This window comes from Bubalus kerabau, chromosome 3, assembly GCF_029407905.1.
Source record: "Bubalus kerabau isolate K-KA32 ecotype Philippines breed swamp buffalo chromosome 3, PCC_UOA_SB_1v2, whole genome shotgun sequence".
NCBI lineage: Eukaryota > Metazoa > Chordata > Mammalia > Artiodactyla > Bovidae > Bubalus > Bubalus kerabau.
In genome coordinates, this window is record NC_073626.1 from 127135982 (window position 1) to 127160353 (window position 24372).

Consider the following 24372-nt stretch of genomic DNA (forward strand, 5'->3'; position numbering starts at 1 on the left):
TGGCCTCTTAAAATGGACAGTGAGAAGTGAATCATGTAGTACTCGGTTTCTGAACACATCATGCGTGTGAATTGTGAAAACAATACATGTAAAACAACAGAAAATGTCCAAACACTATGCTGACTGACGTTCACAGCTCAGCTGTGGGGACATAGGGGACACCTTCTAAGATGGAGACTGGGCTGAATATCTCCTCTCTCCTCTGGATGAAAGTGACTTTAGCCAATAGATGACATACTCAAATAAGAATTGAACACATGGCCCCAAAGGATGATTCCAGCTCCTTCAAAGTGAAGCTGAAGAATACGCAACTCTCTCTCCTTTCTGAAATGAGCAAAGAAAACTGCTGCCTAAATCAGATCACTCTTACTACATCAGTTAGCTGACATGAGAAAGGCATCCTTTTTCATCATGTATTTATTTCCTAGAGACACAATTAATCTTCTCAAATACAGTACTCACTCAATGAACAAACTCATAAGAAGACAACATTTTCTCTTTTTCTGCTGCATTGCACGGCATATGGGACCCTAGTTCCCCAACCAGGTATCAAAATTGTGTCCCCTGAAATGGACATGTGGATTAACCACTGGACTGCCAAGGACAGCTGCTAGAGGACAACATTTTTTATTCCAGGACTAAAGGCAAGTTTTAGAAAATCTAAAGCAAATTCCACAATATTTTGTTAGTGCTATGGAATCTTGCCAAGCTAAAGACTCTTCTATGCTCACGTAACAACAAAAAACCTATAATGATGTAAAAGAAGTCTAGGATATTCAAAGTATCCAGCTGTAAAGCTGTGGGTCACTTCCTTAGGCTTACCCTCTACTTTTGGTCCAGAATTTGACGAAGGATTTCAGCTAACATGAGACAGTGGAAACTCTCATTCCTAATCACAGAGGCACTAACTCTTCTGTTACTTCTTTTTAATCTTTTTTTTTTTTTTTTTTTTTTAAGGAAGTAGAGTTGACAGTGGGGAAAAAACCATGACTGGGAGTCTGCAAGAGAAGGCTCTAGCCCCAGCTCCAGGACTGTACCTAACTCACTCTGCGGGGTCCCTAAGACCAGTCCAGGTTTCACGACTCACTGGGAGGACTCAGGGCCTCGGCACAGAGTCACACTGATAGCTGTGATTATTATAATGTAAAAGGACAGAAAGGAAAATCAGCAAAGGGGTGAGGACCAGAGGAAACTAGACTCAAGATTCCTGGCGTTTCTCCTGGTGGAGTCACACAGGACATGCTCAATTCCCAGCCACAAGCAGGGACAAGATGCATGGAATGCTGGCATTAGGCAAGCTCATTAAATCTGAGGGCCAGGGTTTGTGGGGGCTGTTCACCCAGCACTGCCAAAGGCTCCACAAATGCCAGAGTCCCAACAGGAAGGCAGGTGGGCAGCCACACCCAGGCCAGACTCCCAACTCCACTCTGTGGACATAATGGGCAGCTCCACATTCTAGTGTCCAGGCAGAGTCCAGGCCAACCCCACATGCAGGCCTATGTAAGGATGCCTCAGTCTACAATGTGACTCACCCTCTGTGCCCACCTCGCTAGACCTTGGTTTCACCATGTCACATGCCCAGCTGTCAGCTGCTGTAGCGACCGCTGAACATGACACAGGAATCCCATGGGGAAGACAGGCCGGCCATGGCCTAGGCTTACCATGAGGCACTCAGCATGGTGCCACCAGGCCTTGGGCAGGAGAGGTCCTCATGGCCCAAGACCCATTTTCCCAACAATGATGGTGATATCATCACTAACTAGCCCCTGCTTCCCTGCAGTCTCCAGTTTCCCCTAGAGCCTGGTCAGTACTTTGTAGTTCATCTCCCTCCCAAGTGTTCTTACCATATATTCAGAGACTACAAGGTGGAGGTTCATAAAATACAGGAATTAAAAACCCCTGTTCTCATAGATTACCTTCATGTAAAAAACATGAAAAGTAGTTGTATTCTTGCCTGTTGACCTTGTCCACTGAAAGGCTTCAGTGGAAATGGCTGGTGTCCACCACACTAACTGCTGACCCCTCCCCCAGGGCGCATGGGTCACACTGTCTGCTAGTACAGAGTATCCCCAGCACCTTCTATTGTTCTGTAGTGCTTTAAAAAAAAAAAAAAGGCCCAGGGACCATGATGAAAGCAACACTGGGGTCAGATGTGACACTCAACAAGGAAGGATGTCCCCCCTCAAGTGCCACTGGCACCCTGACTGCAGGGTCAGTCGCCCACTTCCATCACACCCAACTGAGGGACGTCAAGACAGATGGCTCCTGTGTATCTCAATATTCTGCCCCAGATGGAGATGCCCAATACTCTGCAAGCTCATTTGTGGAATGGATAGAAAAAATGAAGCACAGGATATCAGCCTGAGCCCTGGCTTTCTAGTTGGGTCATGTCTCCAGTCACTTCCTGTCACTGGGTCTCAGCTGTCCCCATGGGCACAATGACAGGTCCAGATAAACCACTTGGTGAGTCCCATCCAGGCCTAACTTCCCAGGGTTTTCATAGGTTCAAAAGGTTTAAAATTCATTTGGTATAAAATTTCTACATCATAGTTAAAAATCATAGATAACTAATTTTTCATTATTTTTAAAAGTTTGACAACAGAAACATCTGTGGACTCAAGGGGACTCTGGATATGGTAAGACAATAATCTCCTTGCACTGGAGACTTGGACGTTGAAACTTGCATTACTAGCCAGAAGGCTAACATCTCAAAGATGTCCAGAATTATCACTTATATATTTCTATCCAGATTTATCTGGGAAAGGCTTCATTCAAACAAATACATTCCAAGCCCCCAAGATACCAGGTTCCATGTACATACGAAACGTAGAACCACATGAACCCAGAGAATGCAAAATCTTTCAACACCGATCACTTTTAAATATGCTTCTATAAACAGTCTGTGGCATGGGACCAGGTCAGATGTCTGGGTGAGAAAGTCATACTTTTGAGCAAGTGGAATGCAAGGGGACCCCTGAGACATGATCTGGACAAGATCACCATCCATCAATCTTCTCACCATATAGTCTTTCAAAAAAATTACCCCATAACAAAATAAGCAGTGCAAACCACGATGTTAACTGAGAAGGAGGAGGGGAAAGAGCAAGAGAAAGGAAAAAGTCTGAACTCACCGGGACTGTGGCAATCCTTTTTTACTGAGATCTGCCCTCACACGTTCTCCTACATGTCTGTAAATTTCCACTAAGCTGTTTATTGCTGCATCTCGAACCTAGATGTAAAAGAAGAGATCTTACAGCTGCTCTGTGTCATTCCCCAGCGCTTCCTGCTGCGGACACAACAGGCTATCCAACACCCCAAGTTCATCACCCACTCACCAACGTGACTCTGAACACAACCCCTTAGAGACATGGGATGAGACAAAGCCGTACTTGGACAGCTCTGACTCTGCGGGCACAACTCCAGAGAGTATGGAAAAAAATTCAGATACCAACCCTGTGTCCATGTTAAAGTCTATACCCCTTAGTTCTTTTCATCCTTTAAGATGATGTATGGAAACTAGAAATTTCAGACCAAAGTGGAAAACACTACAAATAAGTGAATTATTCTTAAAACAAAACAAAACAAAAAACACCATGTAAAGCATTCTGGATGTAGGCCAATTAAACAAATACTTAGCAACAGAAAAGTGTGGTAGAGGTTACATAGCACCTGTATTCAACAAGTGCAAAGTTCTAAAAGGTAGATGGGAAAAAAGTCCATAAATTCTACATTAATACAGGACAGGATGTAATAAATGTTATACAAAAGAGTACAGAGAGCTCACACAGTAGAGGGGAGTAAGCACACCAGAGGATACCAAGAAACACTTTATGGAAGAGGAAATGTGCTTAGAAACACAGCATTTCAGCAGGAAGAAACAGGATGAGACAGGCTCCAAACAAGGTTAACCAGCCAGTGCGGAGGCATGAAGGCGGAGCAGCACAGCATTAGCTTCAGGAAGCTCAAGGCAGCAGTCTGGCCAAACACAGACAGGGGGGAAAAGGTCTGGATAAATAAGGCTCCAGAGACAGAATGAACTTTATTTAAAACAAAAACAAACAGAAAATAGGGGAACCTGAATATGGATTGTATATACACCAAACATTAGGCTGGTGCAAAAGTAACTGGGATTTTGGATTGTTGAACTTTGCCATTTGATATTGGAATACATTCTTAAATAAATGTGGTTGTGTTATACATCATTTTAATGCACATTTCTCATTTTGTTTTATTGCTAATGACTTATAACATGTTGTTTATATTTATTTAAGACTATATAAATGATGTTACACAAAAAGTAAATTTGAGTGATTTTTATTTGAGTTCAAAATGGGTCATAAAACAGTGCAGACAACTTGCAACATCAACAACACATGTGGCCCAGGAACTGCTAATGAACATACAGTGCAGTGGTGGTTCAAGAAGTTCTGCAAAGAAGACAAGAGCCTTGCAGATGAGGAGTGCAGTGGCCGGCCACTGGAAGTTGACAACAACTAATGGACAGTAATCATCGCAGCCAATCCTCTTACAACTACCAGAGAAGTTGCCAAAGAACTCAACATTGATAATTCTGATCAGTCAGCATTTGAAGCAAATTGGAAAGGTGGAAAAGCTCAATAAGTGGGTGCCTCATGAGCTGACTGAAAATAAAAAAAAAAAACTGTTGTTTTGAATTGTCATCTTTATTCTATATGACAACAAACCATTTCTCAATTGCATTGTGATTTGCAATTAAACCCCTGGAGAAAAAAATGGCAACCCACTCCAGTATTCTTGCCTAGAGAATTCTATGGACAGAGGAGCCTGGCAGGCAATTAAAAGTGGATTTTATACAACAACCGGCAATGACCAGCTCTGTGGTTGGACTGAGAAGAAGCTCCAAAGCACTTCCCAAAGCCAGACGTGCACCAAAAAAAGGTCATGGTCACTCTTTGGTGGTCTCCTGCTCGTCTGATCCACTACAGCTTTCAGAATTCCAGTGAAACCATTACATCTGAGAAGTATGCTCAGCAGATGGAGGAAACGCACTGGAAACTGCAATGCCTGCAGCTGGAATGGGTCAACAGAACGGGCCCAATTCTTCCCCACAACAACGCCTGATCACATGTTACACAGCCAAAGCTTCAGAAGTTGAACAAATTGGGCTATGACATTTTGCCTTATCCTCCATGTTCACCTGACCTCTCACCAACCTACTACAACCTCTTCAAAAATCTCTACAACTTTTTGCAGGGAAAACACTTAAAAACCAGGAGGCAGGAAATGCTTTCCAAGAGTTCGTCAAATCCCAAAGCATGGATTTTTATGCTACAGGAATAAACAAACTTACTTCTCATTGGCAAAGTATGTTGATTGCAATGGTTCCTATTCTGACTAATAAAGATGTGTTTGAGCCTAGTTATAATGATTTAAAATCTATGGACCAAAACTGCAATTACTTTTGCACTAACTTAACAGTTTATCAATGCTAAATTTCTCATGTGAATATCTCTGTTATTATATATGAGTAAAAAGATCATGTGTGCTAGATACTTTCAAATGGTTCAAGAATAAAAAATTTCTCTGTGTATGTATGTGTACATGTGTGCATAAGTATCCATGTTGAGTTATAAAACAAATGTGACAAAACGTTAAATGGTAAATATGGCTGTTCACTATACTACCCTTTCCATTTTTCTACAGGTCTAAAATTTTGCCAGTAAAAAGGAGGAAAGAAAAAAAATTTTTTAATCCAATGAATTCAAGGCCAGCCTGTAGGGGGCACCCAGGGGAGGAGAGCAGGGACAGACAGGAGAACAACATGATTCCAGATTTGGTCTCAAGCAATGAAATCAAAGAAACAGAGAGTGAAGGAGAGAGGAAGGAAGTAGGAATACAATTTACAATCCTGAATACTACAAGTCACCCTATGATTAACAGTAGTGCGTGACAGGTAATTTTACTCACATTTTTTCCCTTGTGATAGATAGCCAAATTCCAGGTTCTTACTATCTTCTCAGCTAAAACTTGATGCTATGTACCGAATTGTGTATGTGACACCCCTCCCCTGCCACTGCCAGCCCCCGAAAAAATTCCTCTATTGAAGCCCAATGTGACTGCAGACAGAGACAGGGCCTGTGAAGAAGGGAATTCAGGTTAAATGAAGTCATAAGAATGGGCCTGATACGACAGGAGGGCTGTCTTTATAAGAGAGACGTCAAGAGACGTCAAGAGAGCTCTCTCTCTCTCTGCAAAATGGGATGAGAACCCTCACCAGAGCCAGCCATGCTGGCACCCTGATCCTGGACTGCCAGAAACAAGTTTCACTTGTTCAAGCCTCCCCGTCTATGGTATTCTGCCATGGTAGCCTGAGCTGAATAACAGAGATTACCAGATTATTTTGGAAAGGGAATAATTTCTGATGTCAGGAAACATTTTCATATTGAGACATGCACATCTTACCAAAGCAGTCAATGCCACTGTCTGAAATCGATGGCAGGTGCATCGCCACTGCTTACTTTCTAATCATGATATCTGCTCAGAGCCAGAGCAGATCACACTGGGGAAATTCTTTAAAGAGCAATCAATATCCTGTCTGCTACTTACAAGTACGGGCTGTAAAGAGTTTAAGGGATTTAATGAAAAAATGACTAGCCTTCTAAGTGGAATAAGTCAGACAGAGAAAGGCAAACACCGATATCACTTATATGTGGAATCTAAAAAACACAACAAACTAGTGAATAAATCAAAAAAGAAACGTTCGGATAGAGAAAACACACTAGCGGCTGACAGCAAGGAGAGGGAAGGGGGCAGGGGCAATACAGGTGTGAAAAGGGGGTTATTATGGGACTGCTGCTGCTGCTGCTGCTGCTAAGTCGCTTCAGTCATGTCCGACTCTGTGCGATCCCATAGACGGCAGCCCACCAGGCTCCCCCGTCCCTAGGATTCTCCAGGCAAGAACACTGGAGTGGGTTGCCATTTCCTTCTCCAATGCATGAAAGTGAAAAGTGAAAGTGAAGTCGCTCAGTCGTGTCCAACTCTTAGCGACCCCATGGACTGCAGCCCACCAGGCTCCTCTGTCCATGGGACCTTCCAGGCAAGAGTACTGGAGTGGGGTGCCATTGCCTTCTCCGATTATGGGACTACTATATGAAATTGTGTGTGTAACTTCAGAAAACTGTAAAACACTATAGAATTCAAAGAATCACTCATTCATTCAGTCAATCAATCAACAAAATTACTAGCCTCAAAGTAGCCTTCAGGACCTACTTGGCCATTTAGGGACTATATAACTTTAGACAAAATATTTAAACTCTTTTAATCTCAATTTCCTCCTTCATAACTGGAAGGTTGCTTTGGGGTTAAAAAAATAATGGATTCAACAAATATCTGACTGCCTATTAGGTGCCAAACTAGGGTGCCACATGGCCCAGCAGGTAACACGATGGGCACAACAGGGTGGGAGGATGAGGACCCAGGACTCCGGGAGGGGACCCCGAGGGCAGAGGACAGGGGAATGTGGCCGCAGACAGGCAGCTGCCAGCATGCCGCCAGCTCGTGGCCATGGGGGCACACATACTGGGGTGCTGCAAGTACAGCTCTGCCTCATCCTCACTCTTTGGAGAAAAATCAGAAATACACATCTCCCAAGTGTAAAACTGTCCAAACTCCAAAAGTAAAAATCACCCTGCAGACACGTGTATAGACACACACACACACCCACCTGTAGGCTGAAATTCAAGTTCAGGCCAGCCATTTGTGCCCTGTGGTCCTGAATATGAAGCACTCAACACAATGGCTGGTGGAGCTGGTATTATCTACATCTTTCAGACTAACAACCTTAGCCTTTAAATAACTACTCTTCAGGCTCAGAAAGCTACGGGGTCAGTTAAACGACCCTCAATCCAAGAATCACAGAAGAGACTGTGTGTGGCACTACAGAGTCTTGTAACCCAGCTGAGAAGACAAGTGTCCCTAAAACAAGTCAATTGAGGCTGAAGGGATAAAGCAGTGTTCACCTCTACATGCAACGATGTAGGTCCCAGTCTGGCTTCTTGCCACCCGCAGGCTTACCTTGCAAAGGAACCCCAACAGCTCAGACCACTCAGGTAGCAAAAAGACGAGGGCCCCAGGACGTGCCTATCACTTCACCTCATTACACTACACCCAGATGTGAATGGCAGGAAGCAGGCTCCCTACACAGCCTGAACTCAAGGGGAAACCTCACCCTCAGGGAAAAGGAGGGCCCCAGAAACTCCTGCAAGGCCAAAGTCACCCCATCCCCCATAGCCACCAACCCACCCACTTCTCAGGTGCTGGTCAAACCCTCACCAGGGACTTCATTCTCCCACTCGCCTGGCACCCAAGCACAGCCAGCCCAGCCCAGGGCCAACTGCAGAGAACATTGAGATCAATGCTGGTCCTCAGGCACTGCAAGATGCTTTCAGGCTTTGAAGATGCAGATCAAACTCCTCAGGCAAACAGACAGCAGATGGGGGGTGAAGGCCTGCAAACACAATACCTCACTGCCTGAGGCCAGCTGGGCAGCTATTGAAGATATATCAGAGGTTTCCAGGCAGAACTGGAGTTTCCCCTATCTGGCAGAAAGTGAGAGTGAAGTCGCTTAGTTGTGTTGACTCTTTTTGACCCCATGGACTATAGCCTACCAGAGTCCTCTGTCCATGGGATTTTCCAGGCAAGAATACTGGAGTGGATTTGCCATTTCCTTCTCCAATCTGGCAAGGGACGCCCTATTGAGCAAGTGTCTCAAGACTGCTGGCTGCCTTTGCCCTGTACTCCTAGGCAACAGACATAGGCCCTGTTCTGCAACCCACACCCCAAAGGGGGAAGCCCTGACTTCAGCTAGGAAGGTAACATCTCGTGAGTGTAAAGCCACCCCATCCTCCTGTCCCTCGCCCAAGATACAACTCTCAACCATGAGATACGACAGGAAACCTGAGGAAAGCTTCGGGAAAACGTCTCCCCACTTGGGGAAAGAAACGCAGGGAACACTTTACCACAGGAGACCTGCAGGGAAAAGTGCATGTGGACTGAGCATTTAATGACATGGAGGAACGAGTCATTCTACAGGGGCAGGAAGCAACAGTAGTGTCAAGATTAGGTGGGGAGCCCGTTCCTTTTGGAGTAGTCACGAACTAAATCACCTGATGTCTAAGACTTCCTTCAAAATCATCCATTCAATGCATTCTGCTTCCAAATGATGGGGTGGGGGAGCAAAAGTGATGAAAGCAAACTGGCCTTGAGAGGTCCGCTGCTGAGGCTGCGTGATGGCACAAGGGGGTGCAGTACAACCCTCTCTCCACTTTATCTAAATGTGAACCTTTCAATATAAAAAAGCTGAAAACACGACAGGGACAGAGGAACACCATATTTTCATCTGCCAGGAGGGCTGGACACACATAGCTGGACTACACCCGTGCCAGGCCTGTGAGCAGAGCTGCAGAGAAGAAAGCTCTGGGGGTGGGCAGCCCAGCAGAAGACAAGGCACGCACAGGCCCGGGGACATCACACAACTGCTAACAAGCCCTGCAGCCTCCCTCCCTCGGGCTCCCTTTACAGGGGATAATACATTGTCCCCGCTGCTCTCATGATTGAATTACTTTCAGCAGCCAAAAGCATCCTAAGCCACACAGAGCCTGTGTGTGGGGTCCACTCTGAGGAGCTGGGTCACTGCACAGTGAGACCACAATCAAAGGACTCACATCCTCTGGGGCAGGAGTGTCTACAGGGCTCACCTTAAAGTTAAATCCCACTGACGTGAAGAGCCACGTGCAGGACCATGCAGAGCCCTCCAACCACTCCCTGACCCCACCCCCCACCACACACACACACACACACACACACACACATACCACCACCACCAAAGGACTGAGAGCTGGATGGAAGCTGACCATAATGCTGGGCACCCAGTGCAGTGACAGCACCAGGAAGATACAACTGTCCTCAACAGCCTGAGACGCCCACAATTAAGAGGGAAAAGCCATGCAAACAGCTCTGCAGAATCCACGCAGTCCTGGGATGATAGAGAGGAGACAGGGTAATCTGGACCTTGATGGTTTAGAGACTAGCAGGAAAGACGGACAAGAAAACGCGAGTAAAGTCAGGAGCACAAGCGCATGGACAGACACCCCCAGGAGGAGGGACGACTGAGGGGGCTGGCGTCAGGGGAGCAGGTGGCATCCCCAGGGATGGCGATAAGGCCCTTGGGCCTGTGTGTCTGCACACACTCGCTCACGTACAGAGAAACCCTCCTCAGGTAGATGTGAACACACAGGCTCCTCGATGCTCAGTGTGGGAAACTCAGTGTGGGAAACTCTGGCTACAGATGCTTGTCTACTCCAGATGGCCAATGACTGCCCGCTGAACCCGGCCTCACTGACCCCCATTCTGTCTCCCAGGCCCAGCGTGAATACTCACATCACCTGTCAGACCAGAGTAAGCACCTGTGCTGTGCTTAGTCGCTTAGTTGTGTCTGACTCTTTGCAACAACATGGACTACAGCCTGCCAGGCTCCTCTGTCCATGGGGATTCTCCAGGCAAGAATACTGGAGTGGATTGCCATGCCCTCCTCCAGGGGATCTTCCCAACCCAGGGACTGAACCCAGGTCTCCCACATTGTGGCAGATTCTTTACCGTCTGCTGCTGCTGCTGCCAAGTTGCTTCAGTCGTATCCAACTCTATGCGACCCCATAGATGGCAGCCCACCAGGCTCCTCTGTCCCTGGGATTCTCCAGGCAAGAATACTGGAGTGGGCTGCCATTTCTGTCTCCAATGCATGCATGAATGCTAAGTCGCTTCAGTCGTGTCCGACTCTGTGCGACCCTATGGACAGTGGCCCACCAGGATCCTCTGTCCACGGGATTCTCTAGGCAAGAATACTGGAGTGGGCTGCCATTTCCTTCCCCCTTTACTATCTGAGCCACCAGGTAAGCACGTGAGTGAGGAACAAAGCGCCTCAGCCAGCCCAGCTAGCGTTCCTGCTCTACAGAAAGACAGGACACCATGTGGCAGCAGTCACAGCCTCAGAGTATGGCCTGCAGAAATTATTTTTCTCAGAGAAAACAAAGTGGAGATAAGACATTAAGGGGGCAAAAAGGCAAAACAGTTCATTTGGTAAGTTAGAATCTTTTTAAAAAGTAGATTCTGTTATTTTTAAATTAATGTTGCACAATAAAGCATAATTCAAAAAATATCTGAAAATCACATTTCCAATGTCAAGTGTTCTCAATAAAGGTTGGGTAGAGGATGAATACAAAGAAGAGAGTGGGTGCAGGCGAGAGAGACCAGCATAGTCCAGCATCGAGCAGGAATGGGCAGCACAGCAGAGCCCCAGAAAGGAGGCAGGAATGCAACTGGGATGAAGGGCAGAGACATGGAAGGAGGAGAGGGCAGGAAGTGTTCAGACCCCAGGCCCTCAGAGCTAAGCTGGTGGCAGCGAGAGGAATGCAGACTTGTCCATGGAGTGCACTTCAGTTGCTGCCAGTCAAGGCTGAAACTGAGACATTGTTCCCAGCGTACAGTCGACCCCTGGACAAGGTGGGGGTTAGGGTGCCAACCCTCCACACATGCGTGGTTCAGCCTCCTTGGATCAAGATTACCAGGGTCTATGCAGTATAGCAGTGTATCCTATGAACCTCCGCCTGAAGGTGGACCTGTGTGCTCTGAACCCATACTGTTCAAGGGTCAAAGTGTACACTTCTGTAAGTCACTGTCCCACGTTAAGCCCCTTTATCTAAGCAGCTGTGTGAGCTAAGGCAACAGCCAGGGCCCTTGATGACACTAGGAGTGACCTAGAGAGGAAAGGTGCTTCTGAGCTGGGCTCCACTGCTCACCAATGCCGCCCCCACCTACCCTGACACTAGGGAAGTGATGCTTTGTTGTTTTTCAGTTTTTGTTTTAATTTACATAAAACATCAATGGGGCACCAGTGTGGCTACCACCCAAAGTGAAACATGGCACCTTTCCATCCCCTCCGAGAAGTGCCCCCATGCCCTGTACAGCCCACCTCTCCCTCTCTGGGAGGGGGTCACTGTTCCCTCCCCCATGCCCACCTCTCTGGCTACACAGATGGTGACCACAGTGTCCTTCTCTTGGAGGCTGGTCTGGATGATGTCACTTTACAGGCTAATGGGGGTCCCATCCCGACCTGGAGAGAAGAGCAGAGTGGCTCCCAGGTCTACCCAAGACACCAGATATTGGGCACTACTGAGCACTAACCCAACAATTGCAAACAATACCTGGAGCTCTAAGAGATGAATAAAGTCCCACCCACACATTACCAAAATGCACCTTCACTCTGTGAAACCAATGATTTTCCTTTCTTGCTAAATACACTCACCTGGCTGTTGGGATCTCCTAGTAGGTTACATATATGTGGCACGATCTTGCTTAGTGTTAATGTATGAGCTCCAGAGCTGAAAACAAAAGGAATGCTTTACTGGTGGTGAAAACAGAAGACAGAAGGCCACCTCCCCTACCCCCACCACTATCTCTCACCAAGGCTCACTCCTTTTCCTCCCTTAAGTGCTTCCAAAATAAACACACGCCCAAAAGCCCTCTGCACAGAGTCCAAGACTGTGAGTGCGTCTCACAAGTCTCCCCTGCAGTTGGCGTCCCTCCAAGCCGAAGCCGGAGCCTGGCCCAGCGGGGGTTCCACCGTGCTGGCATCACTATTTGTCCCATGATGGTTCCTACTCTGCCTGACTCACTGTGCTACCAGGCAGGTCCCTGGAGCCCTCCGCTAACCCTCTCCCTCTTCCTGCAGTGTGTGCAGTTCTCCGCTACAACAGACGTTCAGGTAACGACTGCTTGATGAAAACGCTGCAATGAACGGCTGGAGGACGCTGCCCTGCTGGAGAATAACTAAGCTACTGGCAACTGTTCACCGCCATAAGCACAGTCACAGACATGCTCTCTCAATACCCTTCTCTTTGACTACCCTCGGATTACTCCCTTAGGACAAATAAGTGAAACAATTGTTATCAAAGGCTAGAAACATTTTTTCAAAGCTTCAGACATATGCCATAATTAATGACCCTGAAAAATCTAGCACATGAAGAGGGGAAAAAATCTACCAAGTAATGTAAACATTACACTATCCGTTTTGTTTTTAAAAAAATAATCAAACTCTAAAGTCTGGAACAAAATGCTACATGTTAACAGTGATTATCTGAAGGTAGCAGAATTATAGACAATGATCACTTTCTTCTTCATGCAGATTTTCTGTGACATATACAGTAATACTTTCATAATCAAGAAAGGTGATCTGTAATTTTTAATTTTAAAACATCAACAGTCATTAAGGAAGCAAAACCACAATGACATTGACTACTTGCATATCAAAACAGTTAAAATTAAAGACAGTGATAACATTCAATGCTAGTTTCTTAAGAAACTAAATCATTCACCCACCGACAGTGGGAATGTATAACAGTACAGACAACTATAGAAAATAGCTAAGAGTTTCTCTTAAAAACTAAAAACAAACTTGATAAATGATCCAGCAATTGCACTCTCGGGCACTCACCCAAAATAAATGATAACTTCTGTTCAGGCAGAAACTGGTACATGTATTTATAACAGTTTTATTTATAATAATCCAAAACTGGAAGTATTCAACAGGTAAATGGTTAAATATATGATACATCTATACCAGGGAATTCTACTTGGCAATAAAAAGCAATGAACTGTTCAGCCACAGCATATATGCAATCTTAAGGGAATTATGCTGTGAGGAAAACAAAGTTGATCTCAAAGGGTCACATTCTGTGTGATTCCATTCATATAACATTCTTAATAAAATCTCAGAGCTGGAGAACAGGTGACTGGCTGGCAGAGGTTGGGGACTGGCTAGAACAGCAATGTGAGAGAGCTGGGGTGAGGTACAGGTCTGCCCATGAACGTGGCAGCGAGTTATCTGGAACTGCACTCATGACAAGAGTTGGGCACACACAGAACACACGTTGTGTCACTGGAGGAACCTGAACAAGCTCATATCAACACTGACTTCCTGGTCTGGACCCTGCACTACAGACTCACAAGACAGTGGGTGGGTGCGAGGCACCTCCCAGGACACTTCTCTACATCTTCCTATAAATATACGATGATTTCAAAGTTAAAAGTTACAAACACAAAAGCTTGGCCAAGGAAGCCCTCAGGCCCCACCCAGACTTACGCGTTGAGGGTGGCCACGAGGCAGAGACACGTGCCTTCCCGGGTGCGAAAGTTCTTGTGCTTGAAGCCGCCCAGCATCCGGTCCCACACGTACTGCAGACAGCAGAGGTAAGGGGGGGAGAGGAGAGGAGGAGGCTGCTGCAACCCATCCAAGCCAGGGGCCCCCAGGGTAGGGACCTCACAACAGGTGCCATATCCCTCCCCGCTTCCACTAGCCCTCTGGGGAGCTTTTTGGAAAATGGTAGCACAGGTTTCTATACCAAGCTAAAACCTTTAAAAACACATTCCTTTATGTAATTGCATTTAATTTTCCCGACAACCCTGAAAAACAGGTGGGACTGTCCTCAGTTACTGGGTGAGGAAAATGAAGCAGAAGAGGCTAGGTGACTTACCAAAGGTCACCTACTCACGCTGCTCTCTTGGCCAGAAGAGCTGTGCCCACCCCTGTGCTAACCTGCTCTGCTTCCCAAATTAGTCTAGGTTTTACCTTCCCTGGGAAAGTTTCTCCTCATACTGTCTCATCCTGCCCCATCCCCCAACAATGGTCCGCTGGAAAGGTAAGACAGAGCTGTATCCCTGGCTGTCTGTCCCAGCAGCCCAGCTCACCAGCAGACATGGGCCAGGGCTGCAGCCAGGCTGCTGATGGCCCTGACATCACAGCTGCATCTTTTCAGAGACACAAAGAGTCAATTACATAAATGAGCTTGAGTCTAAGAAATTAAACCAAGCACTCCCTACCCATGTTAAGGTCACTAATTTATTCAAAGGCACACCATCTGTAAATATCCTATGGGGGGAAAGTGGGGCCAGATGAAATACTATAAATTTTTTTTCTCTGAAACCCATGGACATTTTGCAGGAACACCCCAGTCTCACCTGGGGATTAGCAGCCTGATCCATGATCTTCAGCAGCAGGGCCTGGTCTTGCTCCCTCACAGAGTCTTTAGCATCTCCCAGTCTGTCTATTAAACTCGGCAGCACTGGAAATTAAAATGCAACTTGATCAAATGAAAACATACTCTGGTGGCCCGAAGTCCCCAACTGTGGGTATTTCAATTAACAAGATATCTCAAAATCCTGACCTAAATGATGCATATCACTCTATGATGCACATCAAGCACCAACCCCTATAAATCTCCTCCTGCTCAAATTCATGGGAGCTACGATGAGAATTTGCAAAAATCCTTTGCATGGACACACTATTTGTCTTCTTCCTTATGCCACCTTCCTCTGGGAAGTTCCCAATGTGTTTTTAAGCTGCTGGAATGTTATTAAAATGGATGTCCATGGACGACCTAGGCAGGAAAGAGTCAACACAAAAGGAAATCTAGGTAAGAGAGAGAGGCCCCAGTGCATCTGCTCGGGGGTGGAAGAACAGACGCTTAAGGCTCAGTGTGCTTTTCATTTTACATAACATCTCTGCATGCTCATCAGACAGAATGCAGCTCTCTGCCTGCCCTTCCTCCCCACAGCTTGGGTGGGCTATCGCTGCTGTTCCAAGGGCACTTGGATGTCAGAGGTCAACTCACTTTGCTTCTTCTAAAAGTATATTAGAAATTTCTTTTACAGAAAATAATCCTGAACAATTCATCTAATTTGGTATTAAGTAATCAAATTAATAAAAGTAAGAGGGATTTTTATTTGTGGATACAGGGTTTATGGCAGAGTGGGAAGAGCTCATGACTTTATCTAAACGTGCACATTGACCAGAAAGTTAACAGAAATGCACAAATATATGTGTACCTGTTGTAACGAGATATGCTAAAAGGAATGGGTTAGGGCTTGTTTTGTTATTATGAATGCCCAGAGGTTGGGAATAAAATCGTCTCTTAACCTTTGAAACCTGATGTTATTTTTATTTCATTATTCTGACACTATTTTCCCTTCAAAATAAAAGTGATCATTTACCACACACTTGAAATGACACTGACAACCAAAGTGAAAACGGTCGTGGTAACAATAAACTTTAAAAATACAGCTGCGTCGGATCTGTAAGACTCTCAAAGAGAAAAGGCAATGCCTCTCCAAGAGAAGGGTCAGAGGCAAACAGGGTTTGGTTGGCACCACAGCATGATGGCTAACTGGCATAAGAAATAAAAGTAATAGCTAGTACTAGAACAGGAAGATGGAAAAAGACAGCAGAAAGGTATGGAAAGGGGGCCGGGGGGGATGCCAGCAGGTGCGCGGAGGCGGCAGATCCAGGCGTGCCCAAGAGGGGAGCAAGGGCAGCGGTGCAGCATCTACATATGGAGGAGGAGGTGGGGGCGAGCCGGGGAGAGGGGGGCTAGAAAGAAAAGGTCGGGGGCTGAACGAGGGCTGGCTATGGGGTGGGTACAGCCAAGTGCAGGGTGTGGGGAGACCCAGTGAAGGCCGAGATGGGAGGAGGAGAGAGCTCACCTGTACCGATCTGCGCCTTGAACCGATCCTGCAGCCGGGTGACCAGCGCGGACAGGATGTCCATGCCCAGGAGAACCACCTGCAACGACAAACAGCGGGCTCTCGTCAGCGGCCCATGCGGGGCTCGGCGCCCTCGCCCGCCAGTTGCAGGCACGCCCCCGCATCTCTGGCTCAGACGCAGCCCGGGAGCCCGAGGAGCGCCGACCCGAGGGTGAAGGTGGGTATCAGGAAGAAGGCCGCTCTTGTCCGAAAGGGCGGTTTACAGAGCTAACACCAGAGTCTTCTGCGAGACGCTACTCAATCACCGACGCCGCAAGCCGGCTCCGAGCGCCAGCCCAGGAGGGCGGGAGCTCCCGCCGAGGCCCCGCCCCGTCAGGGCGCGCGTATGCAAATCAGCTCGCGGCCGGCGCGTGGCCTTCTGGGTACCACTGAACGGCCTCTTTGCGACCTTCCGAGCCTCCGAAAACAAAGTTCTGGGGCGAGCTTCGGAAGCCGTGATCAGCGGAGGTTCACCGGCTGCCAGGTGGCTGCGGCGGCACTGGTGAATTAGTCGCCACAAGCCTACCCAGTGTTGGCGCCTGCTACTCGCGCCTCGCGCAAAGACTCTGCCAACCATCCTTTTCTTGGGGTTGCGCTACTGTCCGATGAGCGTTTAGTGAGGACAGTACTGCTAACACCTGTGCAACACACCCGCACCGCCTAAAGCTCAGCTTTATCACGGTGCAATTTTTGGAAAAAAGAAAAATCTCTTTTTCCACGTATTTGTTTGTCATAAAAACAGTTTCTCAAAAATGAAATGTAATACTAGTAAAAACCTCTAGGTGGCACTTCAAGCTGACAGAAAAGAGTTTTAAGTTTTCACAACCCACACGCTTTCCCAATGAAAAACTATGTAAGTTCTTACTGTTCATTTCTTTGTTTCCTTCTGGCGCGGGGATTGGGGTAGTTGTTAGCCTCCAGTACTCCTAACCTTGAAAATCCCATAAACAAAAGACTCTAGCGGACTACATACAGTCCGTGGAATTACAAAGAGTCGGACACCACTGAGCAAGTAACACACCCAAGCCGGGCACCTACTCGCACCTAAGTGTAGAAGAACACAGGGTACGAGACTGTGACTTCCCTGCTGGCTAAAACAGTAGAGAGTCTGCCTACAGTGTGGGAGACACTGATTCGATCCCTGGATCAGGAAGATCCTCTGGGGAAGGCAATGGTACCCCACCCCCAGTACTCTTGCCTGGAAAATCTCGTGAACAGAGAAACATAGTAGGCTACAGTCCATGGGGTCGCAGAGCCGGACACGACTGAGCGACTTCACTTTCACTTTGTGTTCTTTTAAAATTACACAGATAACGTGATTTTTAACCACCCACCCCCCCCCCCGCCAACTCGCCCTTGCCCCCTCGCTCTTATCATTAAAACGAGAGCTGTGTGTGTGCGTGTGTGTAGTCGCTCAGTAGGAAGCACTTTTGCATTGTGCAACTTTATTAAACATAGTTCAGAAATGACCTGGGGCACGGTCTGGTGTTCATACAGAACAACAAACAAAACTGCGGCAATTCTAATTATCCTGAAGCTATGCCAGGATGATATGAGTCCTTGCATCTGCCTGCCCTTGCAAGGTTTTGCGACCAGTAAAAGTAAAAACAGCAGGCTTTTCTATTCAGCTTTAAAGTCACTGTTTAAAAACAAAGGAAACAAAATTTGCCCAATAATAACCGCAATACACATACTGTCCTTCTAAGGGATTGGTGACTTAAAGATATTAAAAGGGAATAATTTTTAAATTTTTGTATAAAGAGAGCATTGTTTTGTTACAGGTTTTTTTAAAAGCCTATAACAGTAAAAAAAAAAAAAAAAAAAAAAAAAACCAAAAAACACTTTAATGATTTCATTTATGAGCTACAGAAGATGAGGAATCATACATTCATTTCCTTCCAAAGCTCTAAAGAGTAGGGGGAGTAGCTAAAGAGTAGGGGGAGTAATGGTACAGTGGGAAAAGCTTGACAAAGGGTATTGGTACCTCAGCCAGATCATCAAGGTCAACATCAACAACCATAAATAAGGCTGGAGGTGTGTATGCTTGGTATGTGATAAACCGGGGCTTTAGGTCTGTGATCCTTAGCTTGAAGACCCACAAGCCCAGTCTAATAACAATATCAGATTCCCATAGAGGGACAGCCTACAAAATATCTTACCAATACATCTCAAAACCCTCAAAGTCAGCAAAAAGAAGGAAAGTCAAATTTCTTTCTTTCTTGTCACTGCCAAGAGAAGCCTAGGAGACAATTAAATAGAGTGTGAGCTTCCTAGGTCATGCCTGCCAATGCAAGAGATGCAGGTTATATCTCCGGGTTGAGAAGATTCCCTGGAGGAGGAAATGGCAACCCACTTCAGTCTTCTTGCCTGGGAAATCCCATGGTGGGCTACAGTCCAGGGGTCACAAAAGAGTTGTACATGACTTAGCGACCAAAACAACAAATCCTAGATGGAAGCCTAGAATAGATAAAGGACATTAGATAAAATTTTAAAAGACCTGAATAAACTATGGACTTCAATTAATCACAACCTATCAATATTGCTTTATTAACAATGATATATGATGGGGAGGCTCGATGTGAGATAGATACATTGGGGACTCTACTACCTTTGCAATTTTTCCGTAAATCCAAAACTGTCCTAAAAATTTAAGTTTGTTTTTTCAAAAAAAGAGCAAACTCTCAATTATTAGGAACTGGCTTTTCCCTGATGAAATCCTAAGCATGTGTCTGGGTGCACCACCAGTTGGAGGGGGGAGTGCTATTCATTACAGAAATATACGGGCTTCAGTTCTCACCATATCCCCTCAGAATTCCCACAAGTCTGAACAGACTTGGAGCGTCCAGAGACTGCTCCGGAAGACAAGGCTGATGGATGCAGCAAGCCCCAGGGACCTGGGATGGAGAGGGCAGAGCACAGTCCCAGGCACCTTCACAGAAAAACAAATCCCCCCACATACACTTGTCTACTTCACCCTAAGTCACAGCCCCAGTCGGGGCAGGAAAGGAGAGGCAACCCACAAATGTTTATCTTCACAGTCCAGGCCCTTCTTCTACATTCCCATTTCCCTACTGAAGAAAGGGAGAGATGAACAAAGTCATTGCCCAGAAGATAACTCTAATTAGGAGCTGTGAAGCCTCTCTGTGCCTCAGTTTTCTGACCTGTTAAATGGGGACACAGTAACAGCTACAGTGAAGGTCACTGTGTGTACATGAAGTGCTTGAAATAGTGCTTGGTGCATGGAAAGGGCCAGATGACCCACGTGATAGCTGTTAGCCCCAAATCATGGTCACTGCCAGTGCACGGGCCAAATGTACTGATTCAGATCAATGGAGGCCATGCCTAGGATTCCTGGGGAGAGGGCCTGGGCTGGCAGGGGAAGTTTTCAGGAGGGGTTGCACTGCACAAGGCTAATAAGCTGTGAAGAACTGGCCTCACACCAAAGGAAGAGAAGACCTCCCAGCAGAGAGAAGAGTGAGGCGTGAAGGTGGGAAGAGTGGAACAGCCGGAGCCTGAGGACTTGGGAGGGGGCAGGGGAGGCAGCTCCAGAAGGGCCTCAGATGCGTCTTAAATACAGTGCAGGAGCAAAAGAAGAGCTGCAATGTACAGCAGGGAGTGCCAGGGCACTGTGCCCACCATGGGAAGATGGCCAGACAGAGAGAAGGTCAGCTCACACCCCTCACTCTATCCATAGTTTTCACTAAACCTGCATGACCCTTGTCTCCTCCAATATTCGATCTAATTTTAAGTTTATGTTTGTGTCCCCAGCTAAATGTCCTTGAATGTAAGGAATACCATGCCTGGTATTTCCTCGAAACTTCCCTAATGCACAGCATGATACTGGATTCATGGTAAGTGATAACCCCCCTACTTTACTAACTAGTAATGAATTAGTTTGGAACAGATGTGTTCAAGGGCTAACATAGTTCCTTTATCCTATAACTTTTAAAAGGAGGTAATAACTAACTCAGGCCACCCCTCATGCTAAAAACAACTACAAATGCAGAATTTCACATAAAAGTACATCTGCTTGGAAACACTGGCAAACTAAGAAGGCACAGAAAAACTACCAGGTCACAAAACAACATAAAAGAAAACTAAAATCCAGAGAGAGTCCAGGGCTGTTTATACACTGGAAAGGGACAACAAGACACTTAGAATTACTTGTGATAACCACTTGGATCTAGAACATACATTCCAGAGACCTCAAACAACCCCCTATACTTTGGGTTGGAAATCCAAATGCTATACATTTGGAGAGTGAACTGGAAATAAAACAGCCTCCAGATGTACTGCAGACCAATTTTCAAGAAACTGGGTGACCTAGAAAAATACCAATCCCTGACAGCAGATATAAATGATTTTATTAGATTGCTGATGCCCTAAAACCCCTGGAAGATAAAAAGCACAAATCATTTCTGGATGGAGAGAACATAATTCTAGTTTAGTCCTCAATTTACTTCTATAAAAAATTCTCAAACACAATGTCCAAAGCACAACCAAAGATAATCAGGCACACAGGACAACTATAAACGAAAACTTGCAGAAATGAAGATCCATGTGAGAATAATTAGGAGCAGAATAATTCTTACTATGTATAAGAAGACAAAATACTTAAGATTAAAATAAGGGGGAGAGGGGATTACTTTCGAAAAGTGACACAAATTTTTAAAAGAACCAAACAATGCAATGTCCAAAATTAAGTACTGGATGGATGGACATAAAAACACACTAGACACAGATGCAGAGGGAATTAACGGGAAAGTAAGTCTGCAGAAAAATTCCAGAATGAAGCCCAGAGAAACAAAAGGATGGAAAATTCAAAACAGTAGGTAAGAGACTAAGCATAGAGAAAACAGAATAATAAGTTTCAATGGATTCAAAAGAAGAGGTCAGCAAGAGACCAGAAGCAAGAGCTGACACCCATCTGGGTCACTAGTATCCCCCAAAATACAAAAACAAGAAACAGAAAACAACAAGTGTTGGTGAGAATGTGGGGAAACTGGGACTCTATGCATGCATTGTTGGTAGGAATGTACAGTTGGTACAATCACTGTGGAAAATGGTATGGAAGCTCCCCCAAAAATTAAACACAGAATTACCATGTGAGCCAGCAATTCCACTTCTAGATATAAACCCCAAATAAATAAAAACAAGGATTCCAATAACTACTTGAACAATCACATTCTGAGCTGCATTATTCCCAACAGCTAAATGGTAGAAATAGCCAGATTTTAATTCAAGGGTCAAACTGAATATCATAATTGATGAAATACTGAACGCTTACTCTTTGATATGGGGAACAGGACCAAAAAGTCCATTCTGCATCTTCTTTTCAATACTGTATCTAAGGTCCTCGCTAAAGCTTTATGGCAAGGGAAAAAATGAAAGGTATAAAACTCACAGAGAAGATGCAAAATTGTCAAATTATAAGTAGAAAATCAAGAAGATCTACAGGTATACTGTAAGTTAGTTTAGCAAGACTGATTAATACAAAGTCAATATACCAAAAAGGAAAAAAAAAAAATTCAACTACTTTTCTATACTAACAGTAAGTCAGAAAGGAAATTTTTCAAGTTTCCATTTTTGATCGCATAAAAATTAACACCTAAGAATAAATCTAGCCAAAATAATTGTCTGCTCCAAAAGCTACAGACTAATACAAAAATTAAAAATGATTAAAATAAATGGAGGGAGAAACTACAGGTTGGAATAATCAATATTGCAAAATTTCCATTTTTCCCAAATTGATCTACATACAAAATTTCACTCAAAATCCCAACTGTAATTTATCTTTAGGAAGTTCACAAGCTGATTCCAAATCTTTGTGGAAATGCAAAGGGCAGGACACAGGATGGTAAAACTCACTCCTACGGAAAATCAAGATTTCCTACAGAAGAGAAGACAGAAACAGACTAGTGCATAGATGGGCCCTTTCTTTATGACAAAGTAGGCGTTACACTGGACTGAGAACCCCGGGTCAACTGATATCCATCTGGAATAAAAAAGCAACTGACTTCTTTCTCAACCCATACATAAAAATGAACTCCTGGTTACAGATTTAAGTGTGGAAAACAACACAATAAAGCTTTCAAAAAGTGACATCAGAAAACAGCTTCAGGACACAATAGACAATAAACCATTAAAAGAGAAATCCATGCACAGGACCACGTTAAAATCAGGGACCATGTTACACTGAAATATCCTAAGAAAGTAAAAGGCAAGTCAAGATGTATTAGAAAACAATATTAATAAAACAAATAACAACAGGCTTGATTCTGGGATACACAGAGATCATCTACAAGCCCAATCAATAGACAACCCAGTAGAAAAATGGGCAAAATATTTTATATCTTTTGTTCATAAATATATGAAAAGTTGTTCAACCTTGATTACTTGTCAGAGAAACACAAGTTACTGGACTGGCTAAAAAGGTCATTTTGGTTTTTCTGTAAGATCTTATGGAAAATCACAAATGAACTTTTTGGCCAACCCAATAAAATATAATGAGACTACTACATACTCCCTGCATGGCTAAAATTAAAGACCCACAGACCAAGTGTTGACAAGAACGTGTTACCATGGAACCTCTCACACATGCTGGGAGGAATATAACCTGGTAAAACCAACACTTCAGAAAACATCTTGGTGTAGCTCCCAAATGTGAAGGTATATACGCAGCTACCCCACTGCTAGTCATCAGCTCAGTTCAGTCGCTCAGTCGTGTCTGACCCTCTGCAACCGCATGGACTGGAGCACACCAGGCTTCCCTGCCCATCACCAGTTCCCGGAGTTTACTCAAACTCATGTCCATTGAGTCAGTGATGCCATCCAAACATTTCATCCTCTGTCGCCCCCTTCTTCCTCTTCTGCCAGGCATATTTCCAACAGAAATGCACGCACAGGTACAAAAGGTGAAATGCACAAAAATGCTCAGAGCAGCACCATCCATAACAGCCAAAAACTAGAAATCCAGATGCCCATCTACTGTAGAATGTGAAAGTTGTGGTTTTCATGCTAGGAAGAACAATAAACAATCAAAATAAATGAATCAAAGCTACCCTCAACAATACAGATATATCCAACAGTGAGTGAAAACGCCAGATGCCAAATATATACAAACATAAACTCTAATTTTAAGCTGCATATTTAGACAATAAAACTAAAAAGCAAAAGAGTAATGCCACAAATGTTAGGAGAGTGGTAACTTTGGGGAGTGCTGGCAATACTCCAATTCTTGTCCTGAGGAGCAATCAAACAGCTGTTAGCTTCAGGACAACTCATTAAACTGTGCCTTTGTACACTGCGCACTTTCTATATATAGTTCCAATTATTTTTAAGGTTTTTAAAACTAGAAAAGTGGGAGTGACCTGGACCACTCTACCTACATGTAAGTCTGTGACAAGTGGCTGGGATCTCTTGTCCAAGTACCTTACTTACTTACAAACTACAAGTCAAAGCCCCAGAATGCAATCTACCACAGTTCTCTCTCCATAATGAGATCCATTTAATGATAGAGAAAGAAATATTTCATTTTTTTCCTCAAAAAAAAAAAAAAATGTCCATAAGAGACAAGGAAGAACAGGTCATTTCCTGAGTCATGGAAGGCTGGATTAGCTAGAGTAACAGAATTATATTGCACTCATATTATACTTTATTATTTTTAAGGTACTTTTGGATGAATCTGAATAATCTCAAAATAACCTGAGGTGTGGAACATATTACCCTTATTTTGAAAATAAGGAAAATTTTAAAAGAGGTAAA

General features: G+C 44.9%; 1 protein-coding gene and 1 non-coding gene across 10 annotated transcripts in view; one reads left to right on the plus strand and one right to left on the minus strand.

Moving 5' to 3' along the window:
• The window catches only part of CLASP1 (cytoplasmic linker associated protein 1), a 269278-nt gene that overhangs the window by 157115 nt on the left and 87791 nt on the right, over positions 1-24372 (minus strand). For all 9 annotated transcript variants that reach the window (XM_055572932.1, XM_055572928.1, XM_055572931.1 and 6 more), the window contains exons 3-7: positions 16570-16648; positions 15049-15152; positions 14174-14265; positions 12338-12413; positions 3132-3229 (exon numbers count right to left, since the gene is read on the minus strand). In XM_055572932.1, the coding sequence (XP_055428907.1) occupies positions 3132-3229; positions 12338-12413; positions 14174-14265; positions 15049-15152; positions 16570-16648 (449 nt within the window). The remainder of the gene's footprint in view (positions 1-3131; positions 3230-12337; positions 12414-14173; positions 14266-15048; positions 15153-16569; positions 16649-24372) is intronic.
• LOC129648132 (U4atac minor spliceosomal RNA) lies at positions 17181-17306 on the plus strand. Its single transcript, XR_008712716.1, has one exon. It is a non-coding gene; the product is annotated as a U4atac minor spliceosomal RNA (small nuclear RNA).